Source organism: Rhinoraja longicauda, chromosome 14 (assembly GCF_053455715.1).
Source record: "Rhinoraja longicauda isolate Sanriku21f chromosome 14, sRhiLon1.1, whole genome shotgun sequence".
In the NCBI taxonomy this organism is placed as follows: domain Eukaryota; kingdom Metazoa; phylum Chordata; class Chondrichthyes; order Rajiformes; family Arhynchobatidae; genus Rhinoraja; species Rhinoraja longicauda.
In genome coordinates this window covers 5,881,878-5,899,802 of record NC_135966.1, presented here as the reverse complement: position 1 = coordinate 5,899,802, position 17,925 = coordinate 5,881,878, and the positions used below count along the sequence as shown (strand labels likewise).

The following is a 17,925-nucleotide window of genomic DNA, read 5'->3' as shown; positions in this document are numbered from 1 at the left end:
ATTGTTGACAGTTATGTTCACAGAAGGATCGGGGAGGCGAGATCGGCTGTGGAGGAGAGTGTAAATACTTACATCTCCCGTGGAAAAGCTGGGCTCAGAGTCCATCTCGCTATCAACCTGCAAAAGATTGTCTAGGAGTTGTCTGGGAGCTGAGGGAACTTTCCCACGGGATCGGCAGGCAGCTGCAAAATGGTTTCTTCTCCCGCAGAAATTGCATGTCTTCCCAAGGGCTGGGCACTGTGATTCTGAGGAGTGTACGTAGCTGCAGTTAGGACACTTGTTAGATCTTGGGTCCCGGGGTGTGCGAACGGGCCGCTGTGGAGGGCGAAAGTTCTCCCTCATCCGTCGTTGTCCAGCAACTCCAGTTAAATTTACGGCTCGGTTGTCAGACCCCCTCTGTCCGTGAGGATGGTGGACCACTTCGGCAATGCGGCACGCATGCATTGCTTGAGTCAGGGTTAGGTCAGGCCGTTGCAGCAGGTCGGCACGCAGCTTCTGATCGACCATACCGGTAACGAGAATGTCTCTGACGAGCTGGTCGCGCATGGTTTCGAATCGGCACCGCTGGGCAAGGTGTCGCAGGTCGGCAATGAAGCATTCAACAGGTTCATCCGGCTGTTGCTTGCGTGAGAAGAACCTGGCCCGCTCCAGTATACGGTTGGAGGGCAGGTCGCATAGCTCCGCGAATTTGCGCAAAAGACATACCGGGTCGTCGGCCGATTCAGCTGGCTCGACCGGCTGGTCGTTGTCATCCAGGACCGCTGGTGCATAGACAAAGGCTTGAGCTCTCTTCATTGCGTCGGGACCGGCCAGGTTGAGCAAAAGTGATGCTTTGACCGCGGCTGGGTCGTTCCGGTTCGCAATATTGACGTAGTGAGTGTAGTCCATCACAAAAGTCGACCATCGTTCCGCAATGTCGGCATCGAAGACAAGGGGAGATGGCTTTCGGCATGAGGACGCCATATCGAGGGAAACCCGAAACTGGGCACTAACGGGAACAAAATAAATGAAAACCGGTAAACGGGAAACGCTCGCATCCCACTTCTGACACCATGTAAAGGAGTGTTCTCTGACACACTGTAACCTTTACTGGTAGTTTATTATAGCACATGGCACACACGTCCCAGCACTGACTGCATCCAGCCTTCAGACGTACCGGGACCTAAAAGGGTGGAACAAAGGGAGGAGACTACAGTTGTACTAATAGGATGGGGCGTGGTTAGTGGTGATAAGGTAGCTACAGTATAGGTTGCATGCATAACCATCTACAGTACCCAACTAATTTCAGGTGGAAGGGTATAGGCAACTATGAGAGATATGTGTATAGGTAAACGAGACATTTGTTTTGGCATTGCAAGATATCACTGAGAGATTATTAAGACAATAGAAGCTGGCCTTTTTTCTTTACAAAATGAAATAGGCCTTAATAGACGATGAAAAACAATCTTTTAAAAATCAAGATCAAAGCCCAAAGGATGCTTAAAGTGACATTATTATTTGGAAACAGTTTAGTTTAGTTTATTTCTTGTCACGTGTACCGAGGTGCAGTGAAAAGCTTTTGTGCGTGCTAACCAGTCAGCGGAAAGACAATGCATGAGTACAATCGAGCCATTCGAGTGTACAGATATATTAGAAAGGGAATATCGAGTGTACAGATATATTAGAAAGGGAATATCGTGAATAACGTTTAGTGAACGATAAAGCCAGGGAAGTCCAATCAAAGATATTCCGGGGAGACCCCAATGAGGTAGAGGTACGTATCTCAAATCACTGTCTATGTAACACATCAGATTTTAAATGACTATATTTGTAATTAGAAAAATACAAAAAAAGTTTGTTTCAATCAAAAGGAATAAACAAAATTATTTAAGGAAGTTCCTGTCATTCAATGATAGAAAGAAAGCTATTAAAAGATTTGAATTAATTCTGGTACTTGTACACTTTTTGTTTTGTATTTGGTGCTCCAGTAAGCTTTTTGTCACAGTGTTAGTGAATCACTAATGATGAAAATGAACATGCAATGTTGTTAACCGACAAAAATGGTTTATGGGGAAATTAATAAAAACAATCATGTACAGTTGCAGAATCAGCTGAAAAATGTTATTCAATTTGCAGATGCCTACCCAAGAAGTGAAATAATTTACACATGGAAAAAGGGGCCCTTGTACTCAGTAGAAGTACCAGATGAATCTTCAAGTCTGCTTCAGTATGACCTTGTAGGTCAAACCGTGTCCAGTGAAACTATGAAGTCCAACACAGGCAAGTGCATTTGCTTTTCCTGTTATGTGTTTTCGATTTTTGAAGCTCATTTTCTTTTATCTTCAAAATAGCAGTGTTTTCATTTTTAACACAAAGTTCTTAATTATTAACCAACAGAAATAGGAACAGTATGTTGATAATACTGGATGATGGCATCTTAGTCCAAAGATATTAATGACTGAATTTGTGATTTTGATATTCTAACAGCTTTTTTTAAAGTTAGACATGATTATTATAGAACAATATATGTAGTAGTTCTAAAGAGAAAAATATTGAGAGATTAATTGACATAATGACCCAGATTTGGCTAATGGGGTCCTATTTTTGATGTTCTCTATAGCATTATACTTAGGGTATTCCATTAAAGAGTCTGAAGAAGGGTCTCGACCCGAAACGTCACCCATTCCTTCTCTCCCGAGATGCTGCCTGACCTGCTGAGTTACTCCAGCATTTTGTGAATAAATCCATTAAAGAGAGTTGTAGGTGCATTGAGCGATCAGCTTGGGGTGTTGGTGGAAGCTGGTGGAAGGCACAATAGTGGTATTTAAGAGGCTTTTAGATAGGCACATGAATATGAGGGCAATAGAGCGATATTGGTCAGGTGCAGTCAGAAGGGATCAGTTTTGTTCGGCACAGACATTGGGCATCAAAGGGCCAGTTCCTGTACTGTACTGTGTAGGGAGGAACTGTTGATGCTTGTTTAAACCGAAGACAGACACAAAAAGCTGGAGCGACTCAGGGGGTCAGGCAGCATCTCTGGAGAAAAAGAATAGTTGACGTTTCGGGTCGAGACCCTTCTTCAGACCTGTACCATACTGTTCTATTTTGTGAAGTTGAACATAATTGTCAAAAATTATAAAAGAAAAACATGTGGAAATGTAACAGGATTTGTTTTACTAAACTGTACAGCAGTGCAATTGTTTAGTGCATGTGATAACTTACTGGCCCTAGTACGCAATGGATATTAATCAACAGCAGATTCTCATCATTGTTTGCTGATATTATATGATCTAATTTAAACAGAAGTACTCTCATAGCTACTTGATTTGATCTGTTGTGATACGAGGTGATCCTGATAGGACAATATAAGTTGCTTGAAAAATGTCACGTAATGTTAAAGAAAATCTCAGATTTTTTGATAAAGTTGATTTGACATATCTTTTCAACATTCAACATGTCTTACAGATGATGTGAATGACATTTTCCATCACTACCGAGGAAATCTCCGGTAGTGAGTTGAAAAATATAATTAACTAATTCATCCGATTCAAAAGTAAATGACAAAGAAATATTGACACAAGAAGTTGTACTAACATTTCTATCTGCACAAGAATAAAATTATGATATGCTTTTTAAAAGAAGATTATATAGAAACATAGAAAATAGGTGCAGGAATAGGCCATTTGGCCCTTTGAGCCAGAACCGCCATTCAATATGATCATGGCTGATCATCCAAAATCAATATCCCATTCCTGCTTTTTCTCCATATAACCTTGATTCCCTCAGCCCTAAGAGTTCAATCTAACTCTCTTTTGAAAACATCCAGTGAATTGGCCTCCACTGACTTCTGTGGCAGAGAATTCCACAGATTCACAACTCTCTGTGTGAAAAAGTTTTTCCTCATCTCAGTCCTAAATGGCCTCCCCCTTATTCTTAAACTGTGATCCCTGTGAAGATTGCATGAGTTTTGCGTTATTCACAGTTGAAATTCTTGGTTTGCCTCAATGTTATCGTGAGATGGAAAGCTGCAACATCTAACTTCAGATAAACAATCTTATAGATGTGATTTATTTTTGCCATTAAAGATATAATTATGTTTGATGGCCACTTATCTCGGAGGAGATGCGGTCGATTCAAATAACCTATTGAAGGGCACTAAAATTGCCATCTTATTTCATTCTTCATTAATGGTAATTCTAAAAACATGAATGCAAATTTAAACTATGCTTATTCCATCAACTGAATATAATCAGGAAGCATAAAATATATATTTTATCACAAAGATGAGATGCAAAAATAATTTGGACCTTCATCATTTGCAAGTGATTAGAATATTCCTCATATCTGAGCTGTATCTCTGTATCTCATGCCTCTACTTTTGTGCTGCATCTTTTATACATCATAGAATCTGCTGTATGGAAACCCATGTGCCGAGAATGAAAATGTACATTATTATTGTTATGATGACAAAAATATTCGCATTTTTCTTTGAACAGGTGAATACATAGTGATGACAGTGTATTTTCACTTAAAAAGGAAGATGGGATACTTTATGATTCAGACATACATTCCATGCATTATGACAGTAATTCTCTCTCAAGTGTCATTCTGGATTAATAAGGAGTCTGTCCCAGCTAGAACAGTTTTTGGTACGCCTTGATTTACCACACCTTCTCTCCACGGTATTCATTGTCCAGTCTTTGTTTATTTACCATCATCGTTTTTCCATTTCATGCAGATAGTCTATTTTTTTGCTACGAGAAAACTAGGCTATTATCTCACTCAGACTTACATCCCATGCACCATGACTTTAGTTTTGTCTCAAATTGTGTTCTGGATAAACAAAGAATCTGTCCTTGCTCGTATGGCTGGTATGGCAACCTTTACTATGCTTGTTTGTATATCAGTGTATTTGGTGACTTAGAAGCAAACGTGTGAGGTCTGTGTTCTGGTGTATTTTGTTGTTCATATATGTTTTATGTCACTGAATAGTATGTAGTTTTAATTGTGTGAAAGAACCAAGTTATAGATTTTAATGTTTCCTGATTAGCGCATTTTTTCCATAAACTATCTATTTCCTTTGATTATTGTGAAATACTATACAATTAGCATGTGGGAAGGGATGAATCCTGAATTATGAATTCGGTCCATTTCTGGGACTGAATGTTGCTCTAATATTCTTCTTTTGTTGACTGTCCTGTATGAGATTATAGTGACAAGGGTCCAATACGGGGAGAAATAAACCCATTTGGCGGCTATTTAGGAATAACTTGTTTTTGTAGCTTCACAGTTAAAATCAAAGTTTATCCCTGATAACTATAATAAAATAAAATGAAAGTAAAAAAACATGATTGGTGGTGTGTGTTAATCTGTTGTTTATCTACTTCAAGTACTAATGATAATTTGTTTTTAAATTGCTGAAGGTATCACGACGGTTTTAACCATGACCACACTAAGTATCAGTGCACGCCATTCATTACCCAAAGTTTCCTACGCTACTGCTATGGATTGGTTCATTGCCGTATGCTTCGCTTTTGTCTTTTCTGCACTCATCGAGTTTGCAGCTGTGAACTACTTCACAAATCTTCAGGCTCTACGAGATCTCAGAAAAACAGCCAGATCGGCAGCACTGTCAGCAGCGATGGCTGTGTCTGACTCAGAGAAGAAAGTTTCGGTAAGATTCAAGAGAGTCAAGAATGTTTAATTGTCATATGTCCCGACGATGGAACAATGAAATTCCTACTTGCAGCAGCAAAATAAGCCTGTGAATACAATACACATAAATATATAATAAATAAAATAAACCAATACATTTAAAAATAAAACAATATCAGTGCATAAAGTCCTTCGTGCAACCAAGGCAGTTCAAAGTTAATAGTTTAGTTAGTATTTTGTAGTGTTCAAAAGTGATGGTTGTTGAGAAGAAGCTGTTCTTGAACTTAGGCCATGGTTTCAGACTCCTATACCTTCTTCCCGATGGCAGGAGTGCGTGGTCATGGTAGTGCGGGTTTTTGATGTTGCTGGGCAATCCTATTGCGGCAGCGCTTCTTCTAGATCCCATTGGCTGTGATGGACCGGGCAGTGCCCACCACTTTTTGTAATCTCCTTTCTTCCTGGGCATTTGAGTGACCTCACACCTATTGACACCAGAACATAAAACCATGATACAAATCATTTCTAACTCTTTTGTTTGGTCTTAATCTCAACTGGCATAATAAAATAAAATCATGTCAGGCAGCGTCTGTGGAGAGAGAAAGACGGAGGTAATATTACAGGTTGATGACTTTTCAATAATAATGACTTTATTACTTCGCAGAGCACACATTATCTGCAATTGTTGGATTCAACACTAAGACCTTGAGGCTATAACTTGTCTAGTCATGAGATCGTGTTCGCTGAGGTTACATTATGCTTTGCTGGCAGAATGTGAAAGGCACTAGATAGGGGTCATAGTTGGAGTGGGATGGAAAATTATACTGACAGGGAGCCTAAAGTTTGGGATCATTCTTGGGGACTGACTAGAACTGCGCAGAACACACCCAATCTTCATTTGTTTCCTTCATGGTCGAGGATGCCATGTTGTGAGAACCGAACGTAGTGTATTAAGTTGAAAGAAGTTCAAATCAATCAATGCTTTGATTGGAATGAGGGTTTGGGTGTCCGAATGGAGGAAGGAAGATGCTGTGAGAATCGGAACGGACGTTGGTAGAAACAGAAGATTGAATGATGAAACTGTCCCTTTCAAAATTCTGATTGAGAGGGAAGTGGAAGATGTGTTGGTGATAGCATTTTGTTTAAGATAGCGGAAATTACAGAGGATAATCTATTGAACGCCATGATCACATTGAATGGCGGTGCTCGCTCGAAGGACCGAATGGCTTCCTCCTGCACCTATTGTCTATTGAATGGAGAGACCTTCTGGGTGGAAGGTCAAGGGGAGCCCTATCCTCACCTTGGGCACAAAAGGAGGAGGTGAGAGCAGAAGTTTGAGGAATGGAACCAACATGCTTGAGAGTCTTATCAGCCAAAGTGGAAGGAAAGCAAAGCGTGCAGCCATGTTGTAAGGACAACTGTTGTTATTTTAAACCCAACCCCCTCTTTCACATTGTACATTTCTGACTGCCCTTTTCACCTTCTCTATCCCCATCCCAGGGGGGCTAATATCGACTGCAAGTCCACAGAGTCCCACAGCCACCTTGATTACTCCTTCCATCCACTTTAGATCAGCCAAATTTGAGAAGAGCGCTTCACAGCCCCTTTCAGGTGACACAGCGGATGGCAATAGACGATATTTACAATTGTTACTGCGGTACCCTGCATTTTTCTTATGTTTTCACACGAGAAAAATGACCTCCATTGTATATCTAGATGATGGAATTCATACTGCATTTGAAAAAATGCTCCAAAGCCTCTTGGAAGAAGCTCCTTTGCAGGTCCTTTGACCCGCAAACCATCTGTACAATCGTATTTACCACCTGCAAGAAACCTTCATTCTCCAAATGATGTATTTGAGGTCGCCTGTCCTGCCCTCTTCTTCCCAGGAAACGGAGATGATAGACAATAGACAATAGGTGCAGGAGGAGGCCATTCGGCCCTTCGAGCCAGCACCGCCATTCAATGTGATCATGGCTGATCATTCTCAATCAGTACCCCGTTCCTGCCCTCTCCCCATACCCCCTGACTCCGCTATCATTAAGAGCTCTATCTAGCTCTCTCTTGAATGCATCCAGAGAATTGGCCTCCACTGCCTTCTGAGGCAGAGAATTCCACAGATTTACAACTCTCTGACTGAAAAAGTTTTTCCTCATCTCCGTTCTAAATGGCCTACCCGTTATTCTTAAACTGTGGCCCGTTGTTCTGGACTCCCCCAACATTGGGAACATGTTTCCTGCCTCTAACGTGTCCAACCCCTTAATAATCTTATACGTTTCGATATGGTCCCCTCTCATCCTTCTAAATTCCAGTGTATACAAGCCTAGTTGCTCCAGTCTTTCAACATATGACAGTCCCGCTATTCCGGGAATTAACCTAGTAAACCTACGCTACATGCCCTCAATAGCAAGAATATCCTTCCTTGAATCTGGAGACCAAAACTGCACACAGTACTTGAGGTGTGGTCTCACTAGGGCTCTGTACAACTGCAGAAGGACCTCTTAGCTCCTTTACTCAACTCCTCTTGTTATGAAGGCCAACATTCCATTGGCTTTCTTCACTGCCTGCTGTACCTGCATGCTTCCTTTCTGGACACCAATGATGTGGCAAAAAAATAACTGTTCAGCTCATGTGGAGGGTCCAGGATTTATCTGGAAGAAGAGCTCACCACATCTACCATCATCACTTGTGCAATTTGAATGAACTTTTAAATTTTATTTTGTGGCCGTAAATATTGCTGATAAGTTCAGCGTTCATTTCCCATCATGAGTTCTCCCTTGAAATTAGTGGCTTGTTTGCCCTTTTCAATGAGCAATTTCGAGTTAACCGTATTTTTTCTAGTCTAGAAATGCAGATGGACCAGACCAGATGGTGAATGACAGATTTCTTTTTGAGGAGGACATTTGTGAACCTGATGAGTTTTTAGCCACAATCTGGTGGTAGTTTTGTGGTCACCGTTACTGTAGTGGCTTTGTATTCCAGAAACATTTATTTAATTTCATTTGTATTCCCAGTTGCCATGGCAGGATTTAGACTCATTTGTCCAGATTAATAGTCTTGGGCAGCAGTAATGATCTATTCATTTTTGCTGCAATCTGTTTAATCCTTCAAGTTCAAGGCACCATACCAGACCAGAATGTGCTGATTTGGAGATGTGCAGTATCCTAGCAGCCAGAGTAACACAGTGGCACATTCAGTCAAGCTGCTGTCTCTGAGTTCCAGTGACTTTGGTTCAATCCGAGTCACCATGTGGGTTCTTCTGGAAGTTTAGATTTCCTGCCACAGAGATGCGCAGGTTAGGAAAGAAAATAACTGCAGATGCTGGTACCATTTTTTAAAAAACTGCAGATGCTGGTACCTGCTGAGTTACTCCAGCATTTTGTGAATAAATGCGCAGGTTAGGAGGTTAATTAACCCCAGGACATTACCCCTAATGTGCTTGATGCAAATTTACGGAGAACAAATTGGGATTACTATAAATTGGTGAGGGCATGGTGGCCAAAAGGCCTGTTTCTGTGCAGCATGCCTCCAGTATCCTCCCACTCTGCGCTCTGATTACTAACCCAGTGAACTACCGTACTCTTCACTTGAGGGTTTCCTGGTGACTGATTTATAGGAGTGCTGGTTGTAGAGAAATACTGGTTCTTGACTGAAGATCTTGTCACAATTCTTGATACCTATGCAGACTTGAATGTGTGCAGACGTCTGGTACAAGTAAGAATTGTGTCAAATTCGACAGGCTTCAGTCAGATCCTTAGGTGGAAGCATTGGTGACTATTCTTCTTAATCCAGATTGTCAAGGAAAAAAGATATTAGCAGAGTAGCCTGCTAGAAGAGGGAATAAGATGAGGAGGCTTTCGTCACGAAAGACCTTCAGGAAACCAGTCCTTGTGGATTCCAGTGAAAAGCAATATATTCGGGAATATTCCAGCCTGAAAAAGGGTCCTGTACCAAAATGTCACGCATCGTTTTCACCAGAGATGGTGGCTGACCAGCTGCACTTTGTATCTACTTTAGGTTATAAGGTCATAAATGATAAGAGTAGAATTAGGCCATTCGGCCCATCAAATCTACTCCGCCATTCAATCATGGCTAACCTATCTCTCCCTTCTAATTCCATTCTCCTGCCTTCTCCCCATAACCTCTGATGCCTGTACTAATCAAGAATCTTAACGTTAAAAATATCCACTGACTTGGCCTCTACAGCCGTCTGTGGCAAAGAATTCCACAGATTAACCACCCTCTGACTAAATAAATTTCTCCTCATCTCCTTCCTAAAAGAATGTCCTTTAATTCTGAGGCTATGGCCTCTAGTCCTGGACTCTCCCACTAGTGGAAACATCCTCTCCACATCCACTCTATCCAAGCCTTTCACTAGTCTGCATGTTTCAATGAGGTCCCCCCTCATTCTTCCAAACATTAGGGAACATCATACTTCTTAGGAGATTTTGATAGATGCACTGAATGGAAACAGGCCCTTCAGCTGAATCGCCCATGCTGACCAAGATGCCTATCTACGCTCATCTCATTTCCCAGCATTTGGCCCATATTCCTTTATTCCTTTCCCATTCATGTATCTGGCCAAATACCTTTTTAAGTACCATGATCATATCTATCTCTACCACTTCCTCTGGCAACTTGTTCCATATGCCATCAGTGAAAAATATTGTGCCTGAGATCTCCTTTAAATATTTCTTCTCTTGCCTTAAACCTCTGTCCTCTAATTCTTTTTACCGCCCACCTCTTGGAAAAAGAATGTGATTACCTACACTATGCCCCTCTCAATTTTATAAACCCCTGTAAGGTCACCTTTCGGCTCACTGCAAAGAGAACAATCCTACCACGTCCACCTCTCCTTGTAACGAAAGTCCACCATTCCAGGCAATGTCAGGGTGAAACTCTTCTGCTTCTTTCCAACAGTGCCACATCTTTTCTGCATCGTGGAAAATCCATCCAATATTCTAAATGTGGCCCAACCAATGTCTTGTGCAGCTGCATACTGGATAAGCCAGGCAGAGAAAACAACCTCTCAGGATCCACACTGCCAATTCCTTCCAGAATATTTAAAGTTGGAAAGACATCAAGACTCATTAATCTATGTCCAAAATCTGTCTCTATTGGCCAATCTTAGTTAATCTCATCGCACAGAATCACAAGATGGTTATGGCATTTCTCCTGCCCTGTCTTTGCTTTGGATTTTTGTTGTTACTCCAGTGTTGAACGTTCTTTAATAAGCCAGCTTATTGATAAGCTATATTTTTCTACTTTACTCTCGGGCGGCACTGTGGTGCAGCAGCTAGAGCTGTAGCCTCACCTCCCCAGAGGCCTGGCTTTGATCCCGACCGTGGGTGCTCCCTGCGTGGAGTTTGCATGTTCCCCCTGTGAACATGTGGGTTTCCTCTGGGTGCTCCGGTTTCCTCCCACATCCCAAAGTCATGCAGGCTTATAGGTTAATTGGCTTCTGTAAGTTGCCCCTAGTGTGTAGGGAGATGTGTAAGTGGGATAACGTAGAACTAATGTGAACGAGCGATCGATGGTCGGCATGAAGTTGGTGGGCTGAAGTTGGTGGGCTTCCATGCTGTATTGTTCAATCAATTCAGTCTTTGAATATGTATCTGCTTAGTTTTGCAGTGTGCTCTCACGGATTAAATGTGTAGGAAAGAACTGCAGATGCTGGTTTATATCTAGGATAGACAAAAAATGCTGAAGTAACTCAGCGGGACAGGCAGCATCTCTGGAGAGAAGGAATGGGTGATGTTTCGGACCTTACACTTCCTTATCTCTGTATCTCCCTCTCCCCTGATGCTCAGTCTGAAGAAGGGTCTCGACCCGAAACATCACCCATTCCTTCTATCCAGAGATGCTGCCTGTCCCGCTGAGTTACTTCAGCATTTAGTGCCTGCCCTCACAGATTACATGAATTGAGCAAATCACAATCAGATTCCTAAATTCAGGTGTAAATCCATGTGTACTAAAATAACTGGAAACAGTATAACAATAAAGCCGGGTGATTTATTTCTGTCTGTATCTTTGTCCTTTACAATGAAGTGAATGTGCACTTTGCATTTGTTGTGGTATACAAGTATGTGCCTCCGACATCTATACTCATCTGTCTCGGTATGGGGTTGTCAGTCATGCACACATGTATATGTCTGGTTTGAGAGTGTGAGTGAAGCATTGTTGTGTTGCATTCTCAGCAGAAAGTAGAAACTTGACAATCATTTCACTTATGATCATCTTTGTGATGAAAGTAATGGATGCAGCTAAACGAACAGTTGCTGACAATCCACCTGAGCTGTAGAACAAGGCAGACTGCAGATAAGTGATTGCACTGACCATGATTTATAATATTATGCTATGTCATTGAGTGATACAGCGTACAAACAGGCCCTTCGGCCCAACTTGCCCACACCGGCCAACAAGTCCCAACTACACTCGTCCCACCTGCCTGCATTTGTTCCATATCCCTCCAAACTTGTCCTATCCATGTAATTGTCCAACTGTTTCTTAAACACTGGGATAGTCCCTGCCTCAACTACCTCCCTTGGCAGCTTGTTCCATACACCCACCACCCTTTGTGTGAAAAAGATACTCCTCAGATGCCTATTAAATCATTTCCCCTTCACCTTGAACCTATGTCCTCTAATCTTCGATTCTCGTACTCTGGGCAAGAGACTGTGCATCTCCCGATCTATTCCTCTCATGATTTTATTCACCTCCGTAAGATCGCCCCCTCATCCTCCCGCACTCCAAGGAATTGAGTCGCAGCCTACTCAACCTCTCCCTATAGCTCACACCCTCTAGTCCTGGCAACATCCTCGTAAATATTCTCTGTATCCTTTCCAGCTTAACATCTTTCCTATAACATGGTGCCCAGAACTGAACTCTAACTGCGGTCTCACCATCTTATAGAACTGCAACATGACCTCCCAACATCCATACTCACTGTACACAAGGACCTATACAACTTATTTTAGACTTGCCTCACTCATCTCATATGTAAATAGATAATTATACATTGGGAAGTAAGGGTGCTCAATTGACAATGTTTAAGATCATTCCCAAAATGATGCAAACCTCAATTTCAGTTTCAGTTCAGTTTCAGTTTGGTTTATTGTCACGTGTACTGAGGTACAGGGGAAATTTTCTGTCGCGTGCTAACCAGTCAGCGGAAAGACAATATATGATTACAATTGAGCCATTCACAGTGTACAGATAAATGATAAGGGAGTAACGTTTAGTGCAAGATAAAGCCAGTAAAGACCGATCAAAGATATCCCAAAGGTCTCAAGTGAAATAGATAGTAGTTCAGGACTGCATTCTAGTTGTGGTGGGATGGTTCAGTTGCCTGATAACAGGTGGGAAGAAAGCTGGTCATATTTTTAGATTTTGTTCTATTCGTGTAAAAGCATTTTCGTCCTTTCTGCAAATAGGTGAATTGTTCGGTAAACAACAATGGTGACTTCCAAAGCTTACAGAGGTCTTAATTTGCACCTGTTGGTTACTCAAGAATTCTACAAGATTCAACAAAATCAGTCCAAAATGGTAAAAGTTGGAGCCACTGAAATAGCTAACACAGTATTTTAGAAATATCCAAATAAACTTTTTTTAAAATCCATCGAGACTTCCAACTGCGGAAAAAACTCTCCAGAATCCAAATATTTTATTTGACTAGTGATTGTGGCAAGTATGAGTGGTATTAGCAGTGGCACAATTAGTGATCCATTTGATTTAAATTTTGAATGTGAGGAGCATTCTTACTTTTCTAACAAGTAAGAATATTTTTAAATCTTATCTCTGGGTGTATCCTTTCCTGGATCACTTGTATACTGGAGTGACTAGGCTTGTATACAATGGAATTTAGAAGGATGAGAGGAGATCTTATCGAAACGTATAAGATTATTAAGGGGTTGGACACGTTAGAGGCAGGAAACATGTTCCCAATGTTGGGGGAGCCCAGAACAAGGGGCCACATTTTAAGAATAAGGGGTAGGCCATTTAGAACTGAGCTGAAGAAAAGCTTTTTCAGTCAGAGAGTTGTGAATCTGTGGAATTCTCTGCCTCAGAAGGCAGTGGAGGCCAATTCTCTGAATGCGTTCAAGAGAGAGCTAGATAGAGCTCTTAAGGATAGCGGAGTCAGAGGGTATGGGGAGAAGGCAGGAACGGGGTACTGATTGAGAATGATCAGCCATGATCACATTGAACGGCGGTGCTGGCTCAAAGGGCCTCCTGCACCTATTGTCTATTGTCTATTGTCACCCAATACACCTTATGCAGACTTGGTCAAAATACATTGATACACATTGTAGTGGTGTATGTAGACTACACTCCTCTTCCAAAATTTAGTTCCATGAATTTTTAAGAGTAAGCTGTAGCTTGCATACACTATAATGCATGTGTTTTGAGGGCGATTTTATTATTGCCCTGAATGTCATTAGTCCAAAAGCAAACCATGACTGCAGAGAGAGCATTGAAGAAGGATTTTTCCCCATTGTTTGCCTGTTTTAAATGTAGGTTCTGGATAGTAATATATTTGGCTCTACTAGTACAGTGAGATGCCTTCAGTTGGTTTCCATGAGTAATGCTTTCTGCCTGCCATTGGAGTGATTAAGAAGGCACTTTGGTATTCAATAAACAGTTGTTGCACAAGAAAATGTGTCAACTTTAAACTCTGTTTGCATCTCATAGTCTCACCACTGGAGAGTATTACTATCTCATAGTCTCACCACTGGAGAGTATTATCAAGACCAGTATGTCTTGAAATCACACTCCCCAAATATTGGCAAATGCTCGCTGAAATATTTATGTGAAAAAGTATTTACATTTCTTTATTAAAAGACGTGATAGTTTCTTCTGCAATGTTGTTTTGCCTTCATTCACTCGATAGAGGTATTTCTGACTAGATTGGTATTTGTCACCAAACTCATATTGACCTGAGTGTTGAACCAACTTGGACTAGTCATAACAGTTTGATGTAAATCATTGGCTTCCTTGGGCATTTCAGAACATTATTAAAAATCAACCTCTGACATGGGTCTGGAATTATATTAAGACCTGCCTGGGTTAATGTTGGCTATCTTCCCTGACAGGTGAAGCAGGTGACTTTTTATACCTAGCGAGTCGCTTAAAGCTCACTATTACTGACACCAGCTTTTTATTCTCTGAATATTAATTCCCATAGTGGGATTTAAACTTGGCTTCAGATCATTATCATTATCTAACTCGTGCCTTCAGATCATTATCCAATCTAATATATAACTATTATGTTACTTCACTATCTGAATGGGAGATTATTTGCATAAAATATTTTTAAAATATATATTTTTGTGTTTATCTATCAAATAACTTTTCTACAATTGTATTTGTACAATGTAAATCAAATTATAGCCTTTACAAAAAAAGTAAATTTCATGTTGAGTATCACTTAATCAGCAATATAATGTCCTTATTTATATTATCGGTCCTGAATTAAATTGAATTGACTATTGCTTTGTGGTTCCAGTAACCTCCTCGTTTCCTCGGCTTGATTGTCAACAAATTAAATATGGCAGTATATTTTTTAGCAGAAAATAAAGCAATTTTGCTACCTTTTCCCAATTTTTTTTCTTTTTTTTTTCTCTTTTGTAGCATTCTGACTCTAATTGCAGCTTAAAGAAAAGAACTGCCACTTTGGCATCTCAGAAGGAGTCAGCGGCCAATGCAGAAGCAGATGCAAACAGCTGTTCCGACAATGTCTCACCTATTCTGTGCACCCATTCTGGTCTCCCTTCATCGCCTCAACCACAACCCGACACAGGAACCAGCAAAATAGACCAATATGCCAGAATCCTTTTTCCATTGTCATTTGGTGCGTTCAATCTGGTGTACTGGATAGTGTACCTTTCAAAGGATACTATGGAAATGGGAAGTAATATATAACTTTCTATGTTATGTAATATATATGTACGCCTGTTATATTAGTATATACTCAAAAATAATGGATATTAAAGAGTATATTAGTTCAGAAGCACTAAGAGGTGTTCGGACGACAATATAAGCAACTGGGGACAAAATATGTTACTAACTTGATAAACTATTACAAAAGTTCTTTTTTTCTTATGGTACACAAAAACTTATATCAAGCATAAAGACAAGGACCAAAATGGCAACAACAACAACTGAAGTTAATTGCATTTTTTTTAAATGTAAAGAAACCTTTGTACGTTTTTATGTATTCTATAGTTATGGAATATGACGTAAACAGTCTGTAAACATAGCAAATTTCCACTTGACTCTTATATACAGGGAAATTTTGTGAATTATATGTATTGGAACCTTGTAAAATACTTGTATTTTTAGGTTCAGTACTGACAGATTTTAGAAAATACTTCATTTGTCTGTTCACTGTGATTTGAGTAAACTACTACAATTTATTATAGCATCCTATTTTTGTTTATATTCAAGGCTTTATTTGTTCATACTTCTGATTTGGTGAAAAATGTTCTATGAAAACATATATGTTTTTTAAAAACAACAATCCAAAATTTGAATTGCAGTAAACACGCTCCAGCCATTTAACTCAGCAGGAATCACATTTCAAAGACAAACTGCTCTATCAGAATTTGCTTCGAAAAATCGATCAGTTGCAGCAGAAACACAATAAATTTTAGATTGTTTTTGTTGATTTTTTTAAGAAGCAAAGTTATTTTAATAATGTTAGAATTGGCATGATCTGGAGGATTTGATTAATTTAGCCACTGTGCAGTTTTCCTTGCCAGCATCCAATTCCATTTATTATTTTTATTTCAGTTAGTTCTACCAAGCTCATCGTAAATTCACTGAAATGTCTCAGCTCTCATTGCCTCCAATTACAGTTTCTTGACTCTTGACTATCTACAAATAGGCACCTTGAAGCATTGGAAAGATACCTCCAATGCCAACACCACAAAATCCTCCAAATTTACTGGAAGGATGAGCAAACCCATGAGCAAATGGATGATCAGCATCCTCTCCCTGGCCAATGGTCCCAACTTTGATATTTAGGTTCATTATTACTTGTGCTGTAAAAAGCTTTGCATCTTTTGCATGTTATCCAAATAGTTCAGCTCTATCATACATATAAATACATTAGTTGAAGATCAAGTACAATCGAGCAAATGGAGAAGATACAGAGTGCAGAATATAGTTCTCGGCATCAAAGCGCATTGTGGCATCTGATTCTTAGATGAAGTCCAAATGTCCTCAATGGGATAGAGGTGAATTGAGCATTTCCTCAGCTTATGGAAGAATCATTGAGAAGCCTGATATTATATTGGAAGAAGCTGTTCCTAAGTCTGGTGGTGCACGGTTTCAAACTTCAGTACCTTCTGCTGGATGGGAGCCGGGAGAAGGAATAACTAGGCTGGCGGCTTAATTATGTTGGCGGCTTATCCAAGGCAGCGTGAAGTGTAGATGAAGTCAGTGGTGGGAAGTCTGGTTTGTGTGATGGATTGGGTCACGTCCAGAACTCTCTGCACTTTCTCGCGGTCTTGAGCAGAGCTGTCTCCAGACCATGCTGTGATGCAACCCAATAGTATGCTTTCCATGGTGCATCTGTGGAAGATTGCATGAACCTCTGGAGACATGCCAAATTTCAGGAAGTAGAGGTGTTGATGTGCCTTCTCGGCTGCTACATTGATGTGGTTGGTGAACATTGATGAACTTGTTACGCTCCATCAAGCCATTCCATTTGCAAACCCAACTCCAAACTCCCAAAACCTACATTATTTTCCAAGCTGGGTCCTGGGAGGAGATACCATGCATGAAGAGAAGATTCAAGAATTCAGAGATAGATAGATTCTCGATCAGTACGGGTTTATACCAAGCCAATTAACCTACGAACCTGTATGTCTTTGGAGTGTGGAAGGAAACCAAATATTCCGGAGTTCTCAGGCTCACACAGATTGAACAGAGGCATCCTGAGAAGCAGTCACCCAGTCTACATTTTGTCTCTCCAATGTGGAAGAGACCATGACATGAGCACTGATTGCATATTATATTAGAAGTGCAAGTGAACTGCTGCTACACACTGTTGGGATTCCTGAAAGAGGTAAAAGGATGGGTGATGTATCTCCCTCCCTTGTTCATGAAAGTGCCATGTGAAGGGAGTTGTTGGTGGTGCTGGAGCAGTAGATACTCCCCTCATATTGCTGCAACCGGAGGGGCCATGGAGCGCTTTCGGAAGAGGTGGTAAAATTACGGAGGATGATCTGGAGGTGAATATAGAGATAGATGGAATGGAAGATAAGGATGTGGAGAATCCAGACAGTGTCTTGG

At 40.7% G+C, this 17,925-nt stretch overlaps 1 protein-coding gene across 2 annotated transcripts in view; it reads left to right on the top strand.

Moving 5' to 3' along the window:
* Window positions 1-16,043, top strand: part of gabra6b (gamma-aminobutyric acid type A receptor subunit alpha6b) — a 31,714-nt gene extending 15,671 nt beyond the window's left edge. Inside the window, exons 6-9 of one of the 2 annotated variants that reach the window (XM_078411338.1) lie at window positions 2,116-2,259; window positions 4,476-4,628; window positions 5,403-5,653; window positions 15,259-16,043. In XM_078411338.1, the coding sequence (XP_078267464.1) occupies window positions 2,116-2,259; window positions 4,476-4,628; window positions 5,403-5,653; window positions 15,259-15,549 (839 nt within the window). In that variant the 3' untranslated portion in view covers window positions 15,550-16,043. The remainder of the gene's footprint in view (window positions 1-2,115; window positions 2,260-4,475; window positions 4,629-5,402; window positions 5,654-15,258) is intronic. The other variant, XM_078411339.1, reaches the window with a different exon arrangement.
* Window positions 16,044-17,925: the final 1,882 nt, after the last annotated feature.